The 23,142-nt window shown below is 42.5% G+C and overlaps 1 protein-coding gene across 3 annotated transcripts in view; it reads left to right on the top strand.

The window, feature by feature from the left end:
• MTA1 (metastasis associated 1) overlaps positions 1–23,142 on the top strand; it is a 146,264-nt gene that overhangs the window by 91,702 nt on the left and 31,420 nt on the right. For 2 of the 3 annotated variants that reach the window (XM_084637748.1, XM_084637749.1), the window contains exons 12-17: positions 11,850–11,965; positions 13,013–13,164; positions 14,192–14,381; positions 14,796–14,885; positions 18,750–18,902; positions 20,068–20,103. In XM_084637748.1, coding sequence (XP_084493874.1) covers positions 11,850–11,965; positions 13,013–13,164; positions 14,192–14,381; positions 14,796–14,885; positions 18,750–18,902; positions 20,068–20,103 — 737 coding nt within the window. Of the gene's footprint in view, positions 1–11,849; positions 11,966–13,012; positions 13,165–14,191; positions 14,382–14,795; positions 14,886–18,749; positions 18,903–20,067; positions 20,104–23,142 lie in introns of those variants that run through there. The other variant, XM_084637750.1, reaches the window with a different exon arrangement.

Raw genomic sequence — 23,142 nt, 5'->3', positions numbered from 1 at the left:
CACTGAGAGCACCCAAAGCCTTGCTGAGCAAATAGGAAGGGGATTTTCAAAATTCCCAGAGAATGTAAAGGGTGGGTCTGACGGTTGGTCACCTGAGGGCAGGGCCGTAGAGTTCAAAGTGATGACCAGAGTGGCTAGAGCAGGACACTCCTGGAGGCCAATCAGAGCGCATGAATAGACCAGAGCATCCACACTGGCGCCATGGCGCTCCAGCCGGGGCACATCAAGTGTTATGCTTCTTATCGAGGTGGATTACCAGGAGCGCTCCAGCTGCAGAGTACGGGCGCTCTACGTGCTTTGCCAGTGTGGATGCGTCATGAGTTAGGGCACCCGGGGCTGCTTTAATGTGCTCTAACTCGCAAGTATAGCCATGCCCTTAGAGACTAACACATTTATTTGGGCATAGCCCACGAAAGCTTATGCCCAAATAAATGTGTTAGTCTCTAGGTGCCACAAGGACTCCTCATTGTTTTTTCTGTTCTATGTGTACATGCAGCGGTGGAAAGGAACAAATTTTCATACCCAGATCCAGTGTTTCAGCCGCACAAAGTCAGCAGTTACCCTGACTTTGGGAAACTAGGAACGTAAAGGATAATTTTATTTTTAAAGGTGATCTGTAAAGGGGCAATAACTTGAGACTGTGCCTTTGTTTGATTTTCTTCTGATGTATAAAGAAGGCATGAAGATTCGGGGTCTAGGTTTTTGTTTTGTCTGTATGTTTGTTTTTTGTTTTGGCAAGGGAAGACAGGTTTATGTTGCCTCCTTTTATATTAAAAATCCAGATCCTGTCTAGCCTGGGGGACTCATGCTTTGGCTTTGCTTAGACTAGAGTTGGTGGTCCTGTTACAATTTGAGCTAATTGGTCGTACATGCTAATTGTGTTGATAACTGAGGCTCTCCACAAATGTTTGTTCTGGTGCACATTATTTTGTGGTTTGCCTGAAGCTGAGCCACCACATCCTGATACTTTGTCAATTGCTTGTTAAGTGACTGTAAATGCTAATCTAGATGCAAACATTTGCAGTCAATTACAACAGGAGGACAAATGCTAGTCCAGACAAAGCCTATGATAACAGGAGAACTAGTGAAATGATAACATCACAAGAGTCAAGAGACAGTAAATTGAGCAATGGAGAGGGGAAGGGATTTTAAATCATATTTTGAAAATCTTGGTTTTGTCTGATTTTGTTAACACCTATTTAACTTCAGTGCCAAATGAGTATTTTGGATAAAGGATGCATGGGTACAAGGGAGGGATGAGACACAAATTTTCTCCCACATTTGTACTATCCTGGGGAGCCAGGACAGGCCCCCCCTTCTTCTTTCCCTTAATTTGCACCCCTGAGGGCAGATGCTTCCCCACCTACGCAGAGACGCTCGGTAGAAATGGGGGAAGGCAGTGGCAGTGACTCTGCATGTCCCACACCCCCAAACTGCACCCATGGTGGACTTCCCTCTCCATCTTCTGACATGGCAGCGCAGCCCCCCGCCCCACTCCTGCCAGGCTCCCTCTGCCTGAAACAGGACTTATCTAGTGCTGCCTGCAGTTGGAGCCCGCTGGGAGCTGGATCTTGCCCAGGAGATTTAGGTGGGAGGCGGGGTGACCCAGGTGAGCAGGGTCTTATTGCTGCTGACCAGGCTGGTCTTCTACAGAGCAGAGGGAGCCCTGCGCTCTCCCCCGTCACCCACCTCTAACCCTGGCTGGAGCAGTGGAGCAGTTACCTGAGGCTGCTGGAGGAGGGGCCAGAGGTCAGTCTCTGCCGCAGCAAGCCCAGAGGCTACAAAAGTTGAACAGCTCATAGGCAATTAACACAGCCCTCTACCAGCTGTTTGGTGTGGGTGTGGCTGCAGCACTATTGGCGGTGGGTGCTAAGCACCCACTAATTTTTTTCCCCTGGGTGCTTCAGCCCTGTAGCACCCACAGAGTAAGCACCTATAGGTACCAATGACATAGGGGGGATAGGAGACAGGTCCTGGAGGCCAAATTTAGGCTGCTAGGTAAGAGACTGAAGTCCAGGACCTCCATAGTAGCATTCTCTGAAATACTTCCAGTTCCACTTGCAGGGCCAGTTAGATAGCCAGAACCTCAATGTGGGAATGAGACGATGGTGTAGGGAGGAGGGGTTTAGGTTTATTAGGAACTGGGGACACTTTTGGGAAAGGGGGAGCCTATATAGGAAGGATGGGCTCCAGTGAAACCAAAGTGGAACCAGATTGCTAGCACTTAAAATTAATGAGGTCATGGAGCAGTTTTTAAACTAAGGGCTGGGGGAAAGCTGACTGGTGCAGGGGAGCACGTGGTTTGGACAGAGGCATCGTTTAGGGGAGATCCCTTAGGATCTGATGAAAAATAGTGAAATGAAAAAAAGTCCCATTCAATTACATCATGTAATGGCAGACAGCTAAAAAGTGGCAAGTTTTTAAGTGCTTATATACAAATGCTAGAAGTTTAAATAATATGGGTGAACTAGAGTGCCTCATATTAAATGAGGATATTGATATAATAGGCATCACAGAAACTTGGTGGAATGAGAATAAACAATGGGACACAGTAATACCAGGGTACAAAATATATTGGAAGGACAGAACAGGTCGTGCTGATGGGAGAGTGGGACTATGTGTGAAAAAAAGTGTAGAATCAAATGAAGTAAAGATCTTAAATGAACCAAACTATATCATGGAATCTCTATGGATTGTAATTCTGTGCTCTAATCATAAGAATATAGAAATAGGGATATATTACCGACCTCCTGACCAGGGTGGTGATAGTGACTGAAATGGTCAGGGAGATTAGAGAGGTTATAAAAAATAAAAAGTTCAGTAATAATAATGGGAGATGTCAACTTCCCCATATTGGCTGGGAACATGTCACCTCAGGATGGGATGCAGAAGTCAAGTTTCTTGATGCCTTTAAATGACTTCTTCTTGGAGCAGCTAGTCCTGGAACCCACAAGAGGAGAGGCAATTCTTGATTTAGTCCTTAATTTAGCACAGGCTCTGGTCCAAGAGATGAATATAGTTGGACCCCTTGGTAATAGTGACTGTGATGTAATTAAATGTAACATCCCTATGGCAGGGAAGACACCACAGCAGCCCAACGCTGTAGCATTTAATTTCAGAAAGGGGGGACGACACAAAAATGAGGAAGTTTAGTTAAACAGAAATTAAGAGTTACAGTGCCAAAAGTGAAATCTCTGCAAGCTGCACAGAAACTTATTAAAGACGCCATAATAGAAGCTCAACTTAAATGTATAACCCAAATTAAAATACATAGTAAGAGAACCAAAAAGGTGCCACTGTGGCTAAACAACGAAGTAAAAGAAGCAGTGAAAAGCAAAAAGGCATCCTTTAAAAAGTGAAAGTTAAATCCTAGTGAGGAAAATAGAAAGGAGCATAAACTCCGGCAAATTATATGTAAAAATATAATTAGGAGGGCCAAAAAAGAATTTGAAGAACAACTAACCAAGTCTAAATAAAATGGGTGAACTAAAGTGCTTCATATTAAATGAGGATATTGATATAGTAATAGCAAAAAAAATAACAAAAAACTGTTTAAAGTTCAGCAGAAGCAGGAAGCCTGCTAAACAACCAGCGGGGCCACTGGACGATCAAGGTGCTAAAGGAGCACTCAAGGATAATAAGGCCATTATGGAGAAATTAAATGAATTATTTGCATCAGTCTTCACAGCTGAGGATGTGAGGGAGATTCCCAAACCTGAGCCATTCTTTTTAGGTGGCAAATCTGAGGAACTGTCTCAGATTGAGATGTCATTAGAGGAGGTTTTGGAACAAATTTATAAACCCAACAGTAATAAGTCACCAGGACCAGATGGTATTCACCCAAGAGTTCTGAAGGAACTCAAATGTGAAATTGCAGAACTACTAACTGTAGTCTTTAACCTATCATTTAAATCAGCTTCTGTACTAAATGACTGGAGGACAGCTAATGTGACACCAATTTTTAAAAAGGGCTCTGGAGGTGATTATGGCAATTACAGGCCGGTAGGCCTGAGTTCAGTACTGAGCAAACTGGTTGAAACTATAGTAAAGAACAAAATTGTCAGATAGATGAACATAATTTGTTGGGGAAGAGTCAACATGGTTTTTTAAAGGGAAATCATGCCTCACCAATCTACTACAATTCTTTGAGGGCGTCAACAGGCATGTGGACAAGGGGGATCTAGTGGTTATAGTGTACTTAGATTTTCAGAAAGCCTTTGACAAGGTCCCTCATCAAAGGCTCTTAAGCAAAGTAAGCTGTCATGGGATCAAGAGGGAAGGTCCTCTCATGGATACGAAACAAAAGGTAGGTATAAGTGGTCAGTTTTCAGAATGGAGAGTGGTAAATAGTGGGGTCCCCCAGGAGTCTACACTGGGACCCGTCCTATTCAACATATTCATAAATTATCTGGAAAAAGGAGTAAATAGTAAAGTGGCAAAATTTGCAGATGATACAAAACTACTCAAGATAGTTAAGTTCCAAGCATGCTGCAAGGAGTTACTAAAGCAGGGGTAGGCAAACTTTTTGGCCCAAGGGCCACATCTGGGTATGAAAATTTTATGGCGGGCCATGAATGCTCACGAAATTGGGGGTTAGGGTGCGGGAGGGGGTGAGGGCTCTGGGTTGGAGCCAGAAATGAGGAGTTCAGGGTGTGGGAGGGGCCTCTGGACTAGGGCTGGAGGGTGGGGTCAGGGGTGCAGGCTCTGGGCGGTGCTCACTTCAAGCAGCTCCCAGAAGCAGCGGTATGTCTCCCCCTCTGGCTCCAATGGAGAGGCGTAGCCAGGCGGCTCTGCATGCTGCCCCGTCCGCAAGCGCCACCCCCACAGCTCCTGTTGGCCGCAGTTCCTGGTCAATGGGAGCTGCGGGGGTGGTGCTTGGGATGGGGGCAGCATGCAGAATCCCCTGGCTTCCCGTATGCGTAGGGCCGGGGGGGCGGGGCATGTCGCTGCTTCCAGGAGCTGCACGGAGCCACAGCATGCGCGGAGCAGGGCAAGCCCCAGACCCCACTCCCTGGCAAGAGCTCGAGGGCTGGATTACAATGTCTGAAGGGCTGGATGTGTCCCCCGGGCTATAGTTTGCCCACCCTTGTACTAAAGGATCTCTCAAAACTGGGTAACTGGGCAACAAAGTGGCAGATGAAATTCAATGTTGATAAATGCAAAGTAATGCACATTGGAAAACACAATCCCAATTATACATGTAAAACGATGGAGTCTAAATGTGCTGTTACCACTCAAGAAAGAGGTATTGGGGATATAGCTCTCTGAAAACATCCACTCAATGTGCAGTGGCAGCCAAAAACGGTGAACAGCATGTTGGGAATTGTTAAGAAAAGGGATAGATAATAAGACAGATAATATCATATTGCCTCTCTATAAATCCCTGGTATGCCCACATCTTGAATACTGCGTGCAGATGTGGTCGTCCCATCTCAAAAAAGATATATTGGAATTAGAAAAGGTTCAGAAAAGGGTGAGAAAAATGATTAGGGGTATCCATTTGAGGAGCGATTAAGAAGACTGGGAATTTTCATCTTGGAAAAGAAACGACTAATGGGGGGATATGATAGAGGGCTATAAAATCATGACTGGTATGGAGAAAGTAAATAAGGAAGTGTTATTTACTTCTCATAACACAAGGACTATGGCTCACCAAGTGAAATTAATAGGCAGCAGGAAGTACAAAATACAAAAGGAAGTATTTTTTCTCACAATGCACAGTCAACCTGTGGAACTCCCTGCCAGAGGATGTTTTGAAGGACAAGACCCTAACAGCGTTCAAAAATAATTAGATACATTCATGGAAGATAGGTCCATCAATGTTTATTAGTCAGGATGGGCAGGGATGGTGTCCCTAGCCTCTGCTTGCTAGGAGCCTCCACCACATTCTATGGCTGTCGACTTTAGGCAGTCTCAGGATTTCCTTAGAATGGAAGTAGACACCTTGCAGATCCCTGTGGAGGAGGCCAAAGATCAACAACATGAGCTGCTAGATATTTTGCACTCTGCAACACTCTCCAGAGTGATGCTACCTATTAATGAGGCTCTTCTGGATCTGGCGAAGACAATCTGGCAAATGCCTGCCACTATTCCATTAAGGTGTAAAAGGATTGTTAAGTATGATGTGCCCCTTAAGGATTCTAACTTTTTATTTTCCCATCCCCACCTAACTTCCTAGTAGTGGATGTGGTGAATGAAAGGGGTAGGCAGCAATTTTTGAGACCTACCCCATCTAACAAGGATCGAAGGTGGCTGGATTTCTTTGGACAAAAGTCTTACTCGGCAGGGTTGCAGAAGTTCTGGATTGCAAGATACCATACCAAGTATGGCCAGCATACAACTTTTACTAATTACAACAAGCACAGGGCTTTTATTGAGCAGCTGCCACATATCTGCAGGGAGCAGTTCCAGTCTGTCGTTGCCGAGGGTCAGCTGTTGGCCAGAACAGCTCTCTGAGCGTCTCTAGTTGCTGCAGATAGTGCTGCCACATCCATCTCTGTAGCAGTAGTTATGCATCGGGTATCATGGCTCCAACTTTTGGAGTTTCTAAAGAGGTTCAGAACACAGTAGAGGACCTCCTTTTGATGGTCATAAGCTTTTCTTGGAGACACAAATGATTCCCTGCACATGTTGAAGGGCTCTGGGGCTACCGTACATTCCTTGGGCATTTACACACCTACAAGCAAGAAAAGTTTTAGTAGGTCTCAGGCTGCCCAGAGGTCATGCCCTTCTCAGTTCTTGGGAGTACCATAAACCCCCAGAACCTCCCAGAAAGAGAGACAAGTTTCAGAGCAAGAGGGCTGCTCAGCCGCCCTCCAAGATCACCCAGGCGTCCTCTAAACAACAGTTTTGATGGATTGGTCTAGGGTTGGATGACGACAACTCTGGATTTACAGTTTGTGCGCTCTAGACCACCTCCCTGCCTTTGGGGACTGTCTTGTCCATTCTGACCAGGTTTGGGAGTGAATCACCATGGACTGATGGTTCTTGAAGGTCATAATATTGGGATATACTATCCAGTGTGTCACTCCTCCCTTTCACCCGCCTTCTTCACCCCTCTTCAGGGACCCCCCTCACAAGTTTATACTGAGGAAAGAAGTAGACTTTCTCCTACGACTAGGAATGATGGAACCAATCCCTTCCCCTCACAGGGTCAGGGGCTTCTACTCAAAATATTTCCTAGGGCCAAAGGAGGACAGAGGTTGGAGGTTGACCTTGGATCTGAGACTGATAACCAAATTTGTAAAGCCTCAAAAGTTCAGGATGGTGACTCTAGCAACTTTAATTCCTTTACTAGAGAATGGGGTTTGGCTTTTGTCCCTCAACCTACAAGATGCCTACTTTCAAATAACTATACACCCATCACACAGGAAATGCCAACGATTCATCATAGACTAAGATCATTTCAGTTTTGAGTGCTCCACTTCGGCCTATCCTCAGCTCCAAGAGTGTGTTCAAAGGTTCTAGTAGTAGTGGCAGCTTACCTTAGGCAGGAAGTGATACTGGTCTTCCTGTACTTCCACGACTGGCTACTCAAGAGCAACACCTTTGAGGCAGTGTTATCGCCACCCAGATGACCCTTGCTCTGTTCCAAGAGTTGGGCCTACAGTTGAATGTAAAGAAATCCATGCTGGTACATGTACAAAGTATACAGTTTATAGGGGTATACTCGTACCTCCCTTTGGACAGATTTGTGATCTTGTCTGGTCTGGTAGGGACAATTCAGGGAAGCCCTCTGATCACAATAAAGTACTGTCTTCAACTCTTGGGCTGTGTGGCAGCTTTTATCTTTGTGACCAGTCACACAAGGCTACACCTCTGCTGCTTCCAAGGTTGGCTAAAAGCTATCTATTCTCTGAACAGGATCACTTTGGACAGGGACACTTTGGATAGGCAGGTGACAGTCCCCTTGCACTTACAGAACTCCCTAGACTGGTGGAAGAAGCAACACAGCGTTTGTGCGAATATCCCTTACTGTCCCCCAACCCTAACAGTGACTAACCCTGATGCTTCGCTGTTAGCATGCGGGTCCCACCTCAACACCCTCGTGGTTCAAGGCAGATGGACAGCCCTCAAAACCAATCTCCACATCAAACTGCTGGAGCTAGAAATCTCTGATCAAGGGCTCAAGAGGTACATGCACACTTGAAGTAGAGCACCCATAAGGGGACACCTCTTGAAGAGCCATAGTCACAGCACAGGAAAAGTAACATTTATTTGTGGCATAGTTGAAAATAGACCCTCTGCCTCTTGACTCATCATTTTATGGCCTTAGCCCCAAGACCATTCTTCCTCCCATTTAGGTAGGACTATTTGGAGACTCCGTATAGACTAGAAAAATTTCCATGCATGATTATATTCTATCCCTCTTTTGTAGCTGTGTTTAAACGATAGTGATCTGTACTTTTAATGCTGGTGGAGAAGGATCTTACCAATACCTAAGGATACTTTAACAAACATTGGACTTTTTTTTTTTCTTTTTCCACAAGTGGGCACATGTTTTCAGATACACAAATTAATGGCCTGACAAATCTTTACATGCAGTAAGGGGAGAAGTGCCATTCTCTTTTAGCACGATGTTATATTCCAAAGTGCGTTTCTCATGACAGGACCAGAACATCTGGTTGTACGTACCTGGATGACTGAAACCATTCCAGTGGTGGTATTATACTCAGTCTTCTAAACAATAAAACCAGTTTAATCTTTAGCTACCACATGTCTTGGGCACACAAGTTTCTCCTTTCCAAAAAGTAAGACTTCAGTTCCTGCTCCCATGTTAATTTAGTGCTATCAACCAAGTGCATAAGGTCGATCACACATTGGAAAAATGTCAATGTTTTGTGAGCTGTTTGTCAATTCATGATCTAAGGGAAGCTGGGAGCCAACACTTCTTACAAGGATCTTGTCACTTTAATAGATTAAAATGTCAGAAGCGGCTATATTATGATCACCTGGTCTGATTTCCTGCATAACAGAGGCCAGAGAATTTCACCCAAGGATTCTTGCATCTAGTACACATACTCCAATTCAACCACAGATCTTTTAGAAAGGCATCCAGTTATGATTTAAAGACTCCTCCAAGTGTTGGGAAAGCTTACCATACTTGTTGGTAATCTGTGTAAAATGTGCATCTTATTTGCGGTTTGAACTTTGCTGACTTCATCTTCATTAAGTAACAAATAAATTGATTAACAAGTTAACTTAATTAGACTGTACCAGCCTTTGAAGAAATATAAGGGTTAAGTGCTTAAGGTAGAGTACTTAAGTCACAATTGATTTCATTATTCAGATGCCTGAGGTAGCATGCTTATGAAGAAAAAGTTATGTTATTTACCGTAAGTGGAGTTCAGAGAGAGACATTCAGATCATCCCCAGGTTTTTTCAGTATGTCAGTTTCACAAGACAACCAGGAGTGAAGGAGTTTGGCCATCGTTTCCCTTTCTAAATGTGATCTTAGCACTGTGGGACGCATATATCAAGGTGTGTCATCCTAGTTAATTGTATGTGGTTTCTGGAACTGTGCAGCATAGCATTCAACAATAGTAATAGTGATATAATATCACCAAGCTCTTATAGTGCTTTTCATCAGAAGATCTAAAAAGGCTTTAGAAAGGATCATATCATTTTATAGAGGGGGAAACCGAGGCACAGAGGTGAATGACTTGTCCAAGGTCACTCAGCAGGCCAGGTGGCAGAGCTGGGAATAGAAACCCAGGTTTCTTTGCCCTAGTCCAGTACTCTATCCACTAGGCAATACTGCCTGCCAGTAGTGTGACTCTGTAGAGATAATACTTTTCGAGAACCCCAGCTACCTTTAAATCTAGTTATATTTGCACAAAATGAATTTTTGGTGAAGCAGAAGCTACTTGGAGGTAATTTTTAATATGGCAGCAATCAACAAAATGCAGACTCATGCGAAGGTACCATATTCCATTCTTCTCCTTCACAAAATTGCCTTTGCGGGTCTCCCAGGGTTGGAGCGTCAAGCCGTGACTTACAAATCCCAGAACCATTTCAAATCCATTAATAATCAATCATTAGAGACATGAAAGTGCATCAGCTGAAGAAAAGAACAATTGAACCAAGATTTGAAGAAGGTCCCTGTTGTTAATTCTTCTTTTTCTGCCTTGCCTGGGGAGCCCTGCAGACCAGAAAAGTCCAGAATGTCTGTAGAACTCAGCAATACACAGACCTTCCCCCTCGCCCACACTTCTTCCTCTCAGTAAGCCCACTATGTTGTACAAAAGAGAATGTAACAGGTCAGTCTGAAGCTTCTCCTGCTCTTGGAAAAGGCTCCCCTGGTCACTTGTGGAGCCTTTATGGCCCTTGTGTGCCACTGTAGCAGAATCTGCATGTAACTGTTTATAAAAAAAAACAAAACCATTGTGTGTAGGCATTGTCTCTCAGTGACTCCCAATCACATGTAATTAGTTCCAAGTAAAAAGATTCTTTTTTCTAACAACCCTGGAAACACAGCGATTGGGGAGTTTTCTCTTTCCCTCGTATCACCACTTGTCTTATAATTTGGCCTAGAGAATCTTTCTTATTTATGCCTGCCCAACCCCATTGTCTCAAGAATAATTCCATATGCAATCTCATTGCCTTTGATTGGTTTATACAGGTATAACTGATTGGAATTTACTAACTCTTTATGTTGATGCTTCATCAGAAGGAATAGACTCTGGCTTTCTGCTGTGTTGGCTTTCACTTAGTGAAAAGTAGTAAACTGTGTCACTGAAGTCAGCAGATGAGATGCTGAATACACATACAGAGCAGTACTGCTTTGTAAAAAGGTATGCAGCCCAATGGTCTACACAGGCACATTAATGCACAGCACATGAGTGTGCTTTAGAAATCGCATCCCAGTAGAGTGTCTTCTACTATTTATGAAAGCCCTAAATGACTAGCCAAAAGTCACACAGGAAGTCTTGGAATTGAACCCAGATCCCCTGTGTTCCAGTCTGGTACCCGAACAAGTCTAATTCTGTTGTGGTTTTGTTGAAGGGAGTGGTAAAATAAGGTCTGTAAATGAATCTGATTCTACATGTTGGCTTGGAGCTCCATAATCTCTGTGCTAAATGGGATGGTATGGAGCTCTTGACCTTTTAAGATGCTTCCTTTCACATTTCTCTTAGGAAATTGCACAGGAAATACCTATGAATCAGATGGAGAAAACTGCTGTTTGTACAAGGTATTCCCATTTGGGTTATCTGAGGATTCAGTTTACACCTTTTACTCTGCAGTTCTTTTTAATACTGTAGTGGCAGTAGGTGCTTGTTTCAGGAGGGCAAACTTTGAGTCTGAATTAGTACTTCTGAGCTCTTGCCTGCAAGCTTGCCCGTCTACTACAGAGAGACAGGATTTGAAGAGGCAATTTTCTGAAGGAGAAAGAGAGGCTACTTTACCATGGAATTCTCTGAATCTATTGCCCTTGCAGATCCACCTTGACTTTCCCTCCTTCCTCACTTCTTTAGAGGCTTAAGCAGAATATTGTTCAGGCAGAGAGGAACAGAGGGATGTGTGTCGATATGGCCCTTTTGTCACCTAGATCAGAATGTTTTTGGATCAGTAATCAAGGTGTACTCATGACCAGAATGGTTAACTGTTTTTAAGTGGTTCTGAGACTCCTGAGAAATGGCATGAGACTTCTACAGTATGATCTGCAGAGGAAATGTATTCAGAGAACTCTAATTACTGGTAAGTAACGTTTGTTGTTTTGGAATTCATAAACATGTGAGAAATGCAAGTCTTCAGTTTTAAGCGTCTGGGCCATATTTTTTTGTCACATAGGAAAGTTACTTGTCACAATCAATTAATTTCCCCCCTTTTTTTTTGCTTTGTGTTTTAAGTAACAAGCCAAACCCCAACCAGATCAATGTAAATAATGTCAAACCAGGAGTGGTAAATGGTACAGGAGGACAGGCACAGAACACGGGAGCAGGACGGGCCTGTGAAAGCTGCTATAGTAAGTGATCTACAAATGTAGCAATTGTGCAAGAGCAGCAGAAGTACTCTAGCACTAAGACTAAAGTAAAGCTTTAATAAGTTAGCATGCAGGGTGGGGTGTGGGTGAAATAGGCAGGGTTTTTCTTCATGTGAATGTTTCTAAGTTTTTAGAGTGGGTAGATTTTTTTTGTAAATAACTGTAAGAGCTGATGTTTCCTGTGAAATAATAGATGGCTCCTGAGTGAAGACGAGTCTTTAATTCACTGGAGAGCCCTTGGTGATGTTTTCACAGCTTTATAATGGTAGTGGAAAGTCCAAAGAGCATGGTTCCATCCTTATATTCACTATGGTCTCATCTGCTAATATGTCTTATCCTAATAGGCTTCCCTGTCTTTTATGGAGAGCCTTTTAGATGTGCTAAAACGTAGGACTGTATGGAGAGTCAAAATGACTGACTCTTTCTCTTCCCTAAGTAAAGTTGGGGAGGGGATTTCTAAAATAGAGGGGGAAAAGTTACAGTGCCCCCTTCGGAGTTACAGCATAAAATATCTCAAAGGCATTACCAGGAAATTTCCACATCGTAATGACTTACTCATTTTACTGTTTCAAATGATATACTGAAGAGTATAACTACTTGAGCTAACGTAATTATAAGAGACAAGGTGGGGGAGGTAATATCTTTTATTGGACCAACTTCTGTTGCTGAGAGAGACAAGCTTCTGAATTTATACAGAGCTTTTCTTCTGTGTAGCTTGAAAGCTTCTCTCTCTCTCTCTCACCAACAGAAGTCGGTCCAGTAAAAAAAAATTACCTTGCTACCTTGTCTTTCTAATATTCTGGGATCACCATGGCTATAACAACACTGCAGAATGCCATTATAAAACATTTAATGATGATGAAATTTGCCTCATTTCTGATACAGCAAGCTTATGATCTAGTTTTGTTACCTTGTGAAGCTGAAAGGTCTTTTTCTCCTTTGAGATTTTAAAGATGGTTGTAAAGGCTATAAACTTTGAAAATCAATTCTGTTTAAGAATATATATATTTCCACCTTTATTATCCCTAGCCACACAGTCTTACCAGTGGTATTCTTGGGGTCCCCCTAACATGCAGTGTCGTCTCTGTGCATCCTGTTGGACTTACTGGAAGAAATATGGTGGCTTGAAAATGCCAACGCGATTAGATGGAGAGAGACCAGGACCAAACCGCAATAATATGGTATGTGTATCCAGTGTAAAATATTATGGTATGTACATCCATTGCAGGCGGCTCAGTACTTCAGGTTAGGGAACCAATGCTCATTCCAATCAACAGTAATGGAAAAAGTATCCCTTATTCCTGCCACACACAACCACATCAAATAATATACAGTAGAATCTCAGAGTTATGAACACCAGTTACAAACTGACTGGTCAGCCACATGCTTCATTTGGAACCGGAAGTATGCAATCAGGTAGCAGCAGAGACCAAAAAAAAGCAAATACAGTACTGTGTTAAATATAAACTACTAAAAAAGGGAATGTTTAAAAAAAAACAGACAAGGTAAGGAAACTGTTTCTGTGCTTGTTTCATTTAAATTAAGATGGTTAAAAGCAGCGTTTTATTTTCTGCATAGTAAAGTTTCAAAGTTGTATTAGGTCAATGTTCAGTTGTAAACTTTTGAAAACAACCATAATGTTTTGTTCAGAGTTACAAACAGCCTCCATTCTTGAGGTGTCCGTAGCTCTGAGGTTCTACTGTACAACTGTTTAAAGTCTAAACCAACAGAATTATTAGTCAGAACTTGGCTTTTATATGACATGGTAAGGATCTGGCCTGTGCAATAATTGGTACATCATCTTTGTCCATGTGTAGTTAAGTATGTACACCTTAGCCCAATGCCAACTTTCTAAGATATTGAATGCTTAAATTGGTCCACGTTAAAGTATAGGGCCAACGTTTTCAAAAATGAATAGTGGCTAGCGAAGAGCCACAGCAGTGAAGATGGGAGAAGGAGTGGAGGGTTGTGTTATGTTCTTAGCTTGTTGAGTCTTCCCTCCTAATCTCTGCCTCCCACTCTTGTCTTTAGCTCTATCTCTGTGGCTTTCCTTCAGTGTGTATCAACTCCAAGGGTGTAGGTGGAAATGACTTGTAGAATGGACTATGTATGTGGTGTTTACTGATGCTGGTTTCTGGTTTTCTGCAAATTTCTAATAAAAATCAGTTATGAACAATAAAAGTGCTTGTGCTTTTTCCCTTTTCCCAGAGTCTTCATGGTGTGCCAGTGCGAAACAGTGGGAGCCCCAAATTTGCCATGAAGACACGACAAGCCTTCTATCTGCATACAACAAAACTGACAAGGATTGCCAGACGCTTGTGTAGAGAGATCTTGCGTCCTTGGCATGCAGCAAGACATCCCCACCTGCCTATCAACAGTGCAGCAATCAAAGCAGAATGTGAGTATTTATCCAGACATCCAGCTACTTACTATGAAATTGGGAAACCAGAATTTGAGATTAATTCCTTTGGGAAAGCCTTGAGTTGGATCTTTCAAGGGTACTGTGGCTAAGCACAGATGACCTGCTGTTACTTATTTCCTTTACAGAAATAGCCTAACTCGTCACACTATTATCAAATAACACATTTGAAATTGCTCAGCTTTTTTTTACATGTCACTTGTTTGCCAGTATGTAGCACATTCCTTTGCCTGTGTGTACACTTGCCAAAACATGCACCTACTCTGTAAACATCCTTTTTTACTAAAAAGCGCTCCAAAGAAAAGTTGTTTTAGACTAAGTTAATGTCTAAGACTCCATTCATTTTTAATAAGAAAATAAATGTTTTCCCCAATCCCAATATTGTCTTCACAGGCACAGCACGCTTACCAGAAGCATCAGAAAATCCATTGTTGTTAAAGCAAGTTGTTCGAAAGCCTTTAGAAGCAGTACTCCGGTATTTAGGTAAATATGCTACAGGCTAATTCGCCTAACTGTTTGCATATTTTCATTGTTCTGGATCTAGAAACCAGGGCTGGGTAAACTGATCTGGAAAAATAGGATTCCCTTCCCACCCACCCCCAATTTTGCCCATCTCAGGAAATAAGGCAATAAACTTTGGTAAGGTCCTGAAATGTTCAGTTTATAGACTATTGTTTCCTCCTCTGGAACAGAGGAAAGTTCAAAATGGCCCCTACAGCCTTTCTCCTCTTCACACTACGTAGAGGTGTGATGGCTCAGCAGCCTACTATCCACCCTACCATATGTGAAACTCCTCTTTAGCAGTCATGAGGCAGCCTCTGGTGTCTGAGTGAGAGGCCTTCTGCTTACAATCCATAAATGTGATCGGCAGGATGCAGTTGGCTGGTCCACAATCCCACTCTGGTGCAGTCTTAATGTAACTCCTACAATGGGATCCACTGTGCAGCTTCTTCTCAAGTCTAAAAGGCCAAAGGGTACAGAACTTTTTCTATGAAGTTCTGATAATAAGTGCTATGCAGGAGTTATAGAAGGAGACTGCAGCTCTGCTGTGGGCCTCTCCTTAGCATCATAATCACTACACAGTAGGCAAACGTCTGATAAGGATGTCATCAGAGTTTAACAGAAAATGAGTTGGTATTTGCTTGCTTGACCTTTCATGCCTTTGAGGGTAAAGTTTCTGTAGTGGAAGAGGTTTAACTCGAGAAATTATGGTCAGTGAAAGATTAATAGATTTCAAGGCCAGCAGGGACCATTGTGATCATCTAGTCAGACCTCGTGCATAACACAGGCCACAGAACTTCCCCAAAATAATTACTAGATTGTTAGTTCTTGCATCCAACTACTGATCTCAACAAAACATGTAGGTGCCAGAGGTGGTTCAGTAGGTAGTCCTATTCCTCCCAAGTGAGTTTGAATCATGACCCCAGGGTGAAGTTAGTATCTATTGTGCTGCTGGAGGTTCTGTCTTTCAGACTGCACAAAAAAGGAAGGTCTGGATCACTTATGACCATTTTAAAGCAGTCAAACAAAACCCCAGACTGCTTTCCTCTTTTACAAAAGTAGGGGAATTAATTCGTGTCCTGTCCAAAAATTCCTTCTGCGGTTTTGTTTGGATACAGCATTCTTCTCCTCCTGTCCTAAATAGTTTAGCATTGTTTTGTGCTGTTAAACATCCATCACAGTCTTCCTTAAGAGTGGATGGCATGATTTCAGGTGTGTATAGTTTGCAATGTGAAAAGTGCTTTGGGATCTTTGAAACAAATGGCTATTTTATTAGCAACTTTTATCCAAGTAAAAAGAAAAGGAGTACTTGTGGCACCTTAGAGACTAACAAATTTATTTGAGCATAAGCTTTCGTGAGCTATAGCTCACTTCATCGGATGCATTCAGTGGGTAATACAGTGGGGAGATTTATATACACAGAGAACATGAAACAATGGGTGTTACCATACACACTATAACGAGAGTGATCAGGTAAGGTGAGCTATTACCAGCAGGAGAGCCGGGGGTAAAAAATCACTTTTGTAGTGATAATCAAGGTGGGCCATTTCCTGCAGTTGACAAGAACGTCTGAACAGGGCGGGGGTGAAATAAACATGGGGAAATAGTTTTACTTTATGTAATGACCCATCCATCCAAGTTTTTCAGTAAATAGAAGTGAAATTGTGCTTAATTTGATCTGTTGCTGTTTCGTATAAATATATTGCTCTCTGCAAATTATCATATAATCACACCTGAACCATACATTGCCTTAAAGAAAGATCCCATATCTGGGAATGCTGTCAAATTAATATTGCAGTAAGCCATGATATTTTGTTCATTAATTGGCTGTTGGTGCATGCATTGAGTGTGTTGTGGGGCAGAAGGGTGAAGGCCCTATGCTTTACCACAGCCCGTACTGGCATCAGAGTGGCTTATTAACTGTTTCTTTTGTATTTAAAAAAATTATGGTACTTAATGTATTGCACCCTTCTACTATTCAAAATATAAGGATAAGAGAAATAATAGGGGAAAAGGCTACAGAAGCCCTGCTTGTAATATTTTTGATGTAGATATTTTTAAATTAGTTGTTTTAACTTCCTTCTCTTCTCTCATTACTTAATGTTTGTTTTTGTAGGTAACTGAACTCCTTGGCCCCGCTACCCTCTCTAGTGTCCTATGACCTAGCTCTCTCTCCACTGCAGTTTGTGGCCAGACAGCCACTCTCAACTCACTTTCTGTTGAAGTTGAAATTTAAGACTCCCAATTTTTTAATTAAATAACCATTGAGTTTAAAGGGACCAGAGGCCACAAACTGCTCCTGAGGGCCTGGCAGGTGGCGCGGGTGGGGTCCCGGGGCAGTTGTAAAACTGTCATGCTTGTTCCTGGCCTCCTCCTCCTCCAACAGACGCTGCACAGCCTTTTTCCAACTAGCCTGGTTAGTTTAAATACTGAATTTGGGAGCCTTAAATGAGCACCCAGAACAGCGCTCTAACATGAAAAGCATCCTCTAGCCACTTGTCTAGTCTTCCTGAGTGGTATGGATGGGGAAGTGGCATTTTCCCTGTGGAGACTAGCTTTGGTATCTAGAGCACTGTTCAACTGTTTCTAAATTCCATAGAGTTGATTTGGGAGTTACTTTAAGGCTCCCATTTCAACAATTAAACTAATTATCTGTTAACTTTGATAGGAGGTTGTGAAGTCAGTTTTGTTTCTTTGAGTATTTTTATTTATAAAACATAAGCTTCTGTGCGTATATTGCGTTAATATTCATTAAATATGGTTTGTCTGCTTTTGTTCTAGATACAGAACTTAACAATGAAAATATTCTGTAATAATAAATATCCCAAAAAACTCCCCAAACTGTATACATGCAGCACAACCAAAATGTAGCCACTAAAGGGAGAGGAAATTTTGCTATGGAATCCTAGGAAAAAAGCCCACTCTTTATGAAGAGTACCATAGGATCTTTAATGCTCGCACAGGATAGGACCTTGGTTTTTAACGTTTCATCTGAAAGCAAATGCTTCAGTGGTGTGATAGATTTCAGTGTGGCTCTTAGACAGGAAGACAGAGCCATTCTCCTTTTGATGTAACTATCTTCAGGAGTGTTGTGCTGCTACTTGCTATTACAGAGTCAAAGCTGTGAATCCATAGTTAGGACTGAGAAAGAGCAACTCATTTTAAACCCCTGTTTTCAGTTGCTTGTAACTTTCTCAACATCTTTTCCTTTGGCATGCCATGCCTGATCTCTGCCTCAGCCAAAAGGTTAGATTTAAATTCTGTGCATGTTCTTGATAGTTTTGTTTTAAGTCGTCAATGGCTTGGCCAGTTTAGGAACTGCATTTATAGAATACTGATGAAATTGGCAAAGTTATAACTTCCGGGTAGCCTGTGGGTGTTGCATGACTTCTTGAAGATGGCTTCTAATATAGAGCAGCCTAGAAATTATCCAGAATTAGTGGAAAACATAGTTTTAGAAAAGGATACAAAACAGCCTTTTAGCACCTATTTTAGGATTATATTGCAGTGAATATTACAGCACAAGTTAAGCATCCTTAATGAAGTTTGAATTCATCAGTATATTTACAGTGCTTTATATAAGTAGCAATCTTCTGTTAGACTTGGGGCCAAATTCAGAAGTGATATATGTGGCAATTTGTGTTCAGACCTCTTTTCACTAATATAGATTCCTCTGCATATCAATAGAGTAGGCGTAAGTCAGTATAAGGCAGTTTGAATGTAAGGCTTTCTGTTAGCATAAGAGGGGTGTGCCTTACATTATCTCTGAACTTTTCCCTTTGTGTTTGGGTTTATAGTCTCCGTATATCTACTGATAAAAATAACACATTGCTGTTTTTATAACAGAATCTCATCCATGTCCTCCGAAACCAGACCCTGTAAAGAGTTTGTCCAGTTCTCTTAACAATCTGACTCCTGCCAAGTTCACACCTGTCATAAACAATGGATCCCCAACTATCCTGGGAAAAAGAAGCTATGAGCAACACAATGGGATGGATGGTAAATATTTTCTAGTACATGTACATTGTCATCTGTCGGATGTTTCTTGTGTCTTCAAGCAAAGTATTCCTGTTAATTATTTCCATTTCAGTATTTTGTAAAGAGTATGGCCAGATGGACAGCATCAGTCCTTATTCCATGGGAGATTGCTTTTTTTTTTTTTTTTTTTTAAATTTTAGGGGCCTTCATAGTTTTGAACGAGAAATGTTATGATTTATTTTTCTCTTCTTGCAAAGACTGATTTGATTTTGCTTGTGCAGGCATGGATGTGTATGATCTGAGTAGTACATTTATACAGAGCTGCTAGGCTAGTGGAACTCTGCCTACTTTGACCATGTCTTGATGTCAGGCTGATCTCAGCCTGGCAAACATGAGAGAATAAGACAGACCTCTTTTTTTATTACTATTACTACCATGGGAATTACTACAGAAAATTTCCCAGATAGTTTTTCCTCTTTCATTAAGAATTTACTCCTCCTTTCCTTGTTGGCCCTCTCATTGAGAGTCTCCTCTCATTATTGATGGGACTCACCCCTTCCTTCGCCCCAGTAAATAGCATGGGTTAAGGCAGCATGTGCTTGCAGCAGGAGATGGAGGTATGGTTCTCCTGGCATGGAGTCCAGGGCTCTGTCCTGAAGAGCTAGCCATCAGCTGAGGATCGCAAAGCAGGGAAAGTGCCACTGGCTCCTCAGTCAAGAATGAGAGGGCCTATTCAAATGGCCTTAACAGGAATAGGAAGGTGGGGAACGGCTCAATTAAAAGAAGGAGCAGCTGCAGTGTGGGACATAACAGTGATTGTGACAGGGTGAGAAGAAAAACGTAGTAGCTTCCAGCTTTCTCAGAAGTGAGCAAAACTGGCTGTCATGCCTTCAAAGACCTCCTTTGGGAGTGAGACCAGATTCTCTCCCATTCTGCTCCATCCCCAGAGCTTTCAAACAGCACAGTAAATTTATCTTGCCATTGCATTTCAATGCAGCCACACTGGGTTTTTTCCCCGTTCAAATTTATTCTTAGATTAAATTAGCATTTATATTGAAGGCAAATTACACAAGCAGCAATGGACATCTTACTGTTTGTTTTTAATATTTAACTTTTAAAAAAATGCTACTGTTCAGATTGCTGATTTGGTGTTTTTTCTCTTTTTTGTTCACTTGTGCTCTGTCAGGGAACGTGAAGAAGCGCCTATTGATGCCTAGCAGGGGTAAGACCTCAAAGCTGCGCTCAGCTTATGCTAGGAGAGTGTGATTTTTAGTTTCATCTGTTGGCTTCTCTAGTTTGCTTGTTCTGCTTTGTGGCTACTAATGCTCTGTGTAAATTGTGTGTTGGTGTCTAAGTGTTCTGTGAATAATCTCTGTACCCATGGTCTGCTAATTATTTTTCAGCCTTTTTTCACATGTGGGGCGAGTAATGGTACAACCATAGTTGTTGCATGGAAGTGGTAATGAAATCAAATACTCACTTTATGCTACTAAAAATCCCCAAATTATCCGACATTGTTCTAGCAGTTTTGTAAAAGCTATTGAAAGTTTAGGAATGTAACAACAGCTTGGGTGGGTTTTTGGTTTCACTATATAACCTTAGAAAATGTAGGCGTCAAATATTCTATATGAATTTAAATATCAAACACATACAGATCAAAAAAGAGGCAAAATCTAGTAGGATATACTCTGCGTTTTAGTCATGACCCTTCATAATGTCAGCGACACTGCTAGCTGTTTGATTGGCCAGTGCTGCTGTGTATCTCTATCTTTAGCAACCAAGTACCTGTAAGTATAATACTTTGCTTGTACGTAGCGCTTTTAATTCATAGATCTTCAAGTACTTACCAGGTTAGTAAGAATTATTCTTCTTCCAGTGCTGGTCCTATGCATATTCCATTCTGGATATGCATGAACTCCATGCACCTGGAGTCAGAATTCTTGCAAGCAGCATCCATTTATATTTGTGTGTACCCTTTTCCGCCTTGTGTTTCCAACTGTGGGCATAAAAGGGTGAAACGGACTGGCTGCCTCTCCAATTCCTTCTTACTGCTGCATGGCCTGGGTCCAAACCTCAGTGTCCAGAGATCTCCTTTGATTTCTTCGATCTGTAAATATTTCAAAGATTGCCTTTAGTGCATTTTGTATATAGTTATTTGTAATTAACTTATTTTAATTGTTTTTAGCAAAGATTTCTAGTTAGATATAGTCCCTGGCTTGGGGAAACCTCTTCCCCTGTACCTGTATCCTACCCCTGTTCCTCCTCTGTCAGTGACGACGATCAGCACTGCTCGTTCTGTTTCAGGGAGGCACACGATGCTCTTTCACTAGCCATATCCGGGAGGAGTGGGAACTTCGACTTAAAAAGCATCTCATGGAGTAGGTCGTGAGGCCACAGTTGGACCCAGGCTGAGGGATCTTGCCATACATTGGCCTGAATCGATACACAGTGCACCTCCCACCATGAGGTTCACGGGTACTTCTTCAGCACCAGGAAATGTACTTTCTAGTCCCCAAAAAAGAAGAGAAGCTGGAGACCTGTCCTCAATCTCCACAATCTCAACCACTTCATGTGAAATTTTAGCTTGCGAATAGTCACTCTGACATCAATAATCCCATCCCTGGAAAAGGATATTTAGTTTACAGCTCTTGATATGAAGGATGCTTACCTTCACTTGAATATTCACCCTGCCCACAAGTGTTTTCTCAGATTCATGGTGGGCACTGACGACTTCCAACACAGGGTGCTCCCATTTGACTGTGCCACTGTCCCCCTTGTCTTTAGCAAGGTCTTTCTGGTAGTAGCAGCTCTTTTCAGATGGAACAGCTACACCATCTTCTCCTATCTCAATGACTGGCTTCTTCTTGCCAGGATGTGTCAAGAAGCCTATAAGTTGACCTCATAGAATCACAGAATATCAGGGTTGGAAGGGACCTCAGGAGGTCATCTAGTCCAATCCCCAACTAAATCATCCCAGCCAGGGCTTTGTCAAGCCTGACCTTAAAAACCTCAAAGGAAGGAGACTCCACCACCTCCCTAGGTAACCCATTTCAGTGCTTCACCACCCTCCTAGTTAAAAAGTTTTTCCTAATATCCAACCTAAACCTCCTGCACTGCAACTTGAGACCATTACTCCTTGTTCTGTCATCTGCTACCACTGAGAACAGTCTAGAGCCATCCTCTTTGGAACCCCCTTTCAGGTAGTTGAAAGCAGCTATCAAATCCCCCCCTCATTCTTCTCTTCTGCAGACTAAACAATCCCAGTTCCCTCAGCCTCTCCTCATAAATCATGTGTTCCAGTCCCCTAATCATTTTTGTTGCCCTCTGCTGGATGCTTTCCAATTTTTTCCACATCCTTCTTGTAGTTTGAGGCCCAAAACTGGACACAGTATTCCACATGAGGCCTCACCAATGTCAAATAGAGGGGAACGATCACATCCCTCGGTCTGCTGGCAATGCCCCATTTTATGCAGCCCAAAATGCCGTTAGCCTTCTTGGCAACAAGGGCACATTGTTGACTCATATCGAGTTTCTCGTCCACTGTAACCCCTACGTCCTTTTCTGCAGAACTGCTGCCTAGCCATTTGGTCCCTAGTCTGTAGCGGTGCATGGGATTCTTCCGTCGTAAGTGCAGGACTCTGCGCTCATCCTTGTTGAACCTCATGAGATTTATTTTGGCCCAATCCTCCAATTTGTCTAGGTCCCTCAGTATCCTATCCCTACCTTCCAGCATATCTACCTCTCCTCCCAGTTTAGTGTCATCTGTAAACTTTTTGAGGGTGCAATCCACACCATCCTCCAGATCATTAATGAAGATATTGAACAAAACCGGCCCCAGGACCGACCCTTGGGGCACTCCACTTGATACTGGCTGCCAACTAGACATGGAGCCATTGATCACTACCCGTTGAGCCCGACGATCTAGCCAGCTTTCTATCCGCCTTGTAGTGCATCCATCCAGCCCATACTTCTTTAACTTGCTGGCAACAATACTGTGGGAGACTGTGTCAAAAGCCTTGCTAAAGTCAAGGAATAACACGTCCACTGCTTTCCCTTCATCCACAGAGCCAGTTATCTTGTCATAGAAGGCAATTAGATTAGTCAGGCATGACTTGCCCTTGGTGAATCCATGCTGACTGTTCCTGATCACTTTCCTCTCGTCTAAGTGCTTCAGGATTGATTCCTTGAGGACCTGCTCCATGATTTTTCCAGGGACTGAGGTGAGGCTGACTGGCCTGTAGTTCCCTGGATCCTCCTCCTT

This window comes from Lepidochelys olivacea, assembly GCF_965140295.1.
Source record: "Lepidochelys olivacea isolate rLepOli2 genome assembly, chromosome: 8".
NCBI lineage: Eukaryota > Metazoa > Chordata > Testudines > Cheloniidae > Lepidochelys > Lepidochelys olivacea.
The sequence above is the reverse complement of the archived record's forward strand: the minus strand, read 5'-3'. Positions and strand labels throughout refer to the sequence as shown.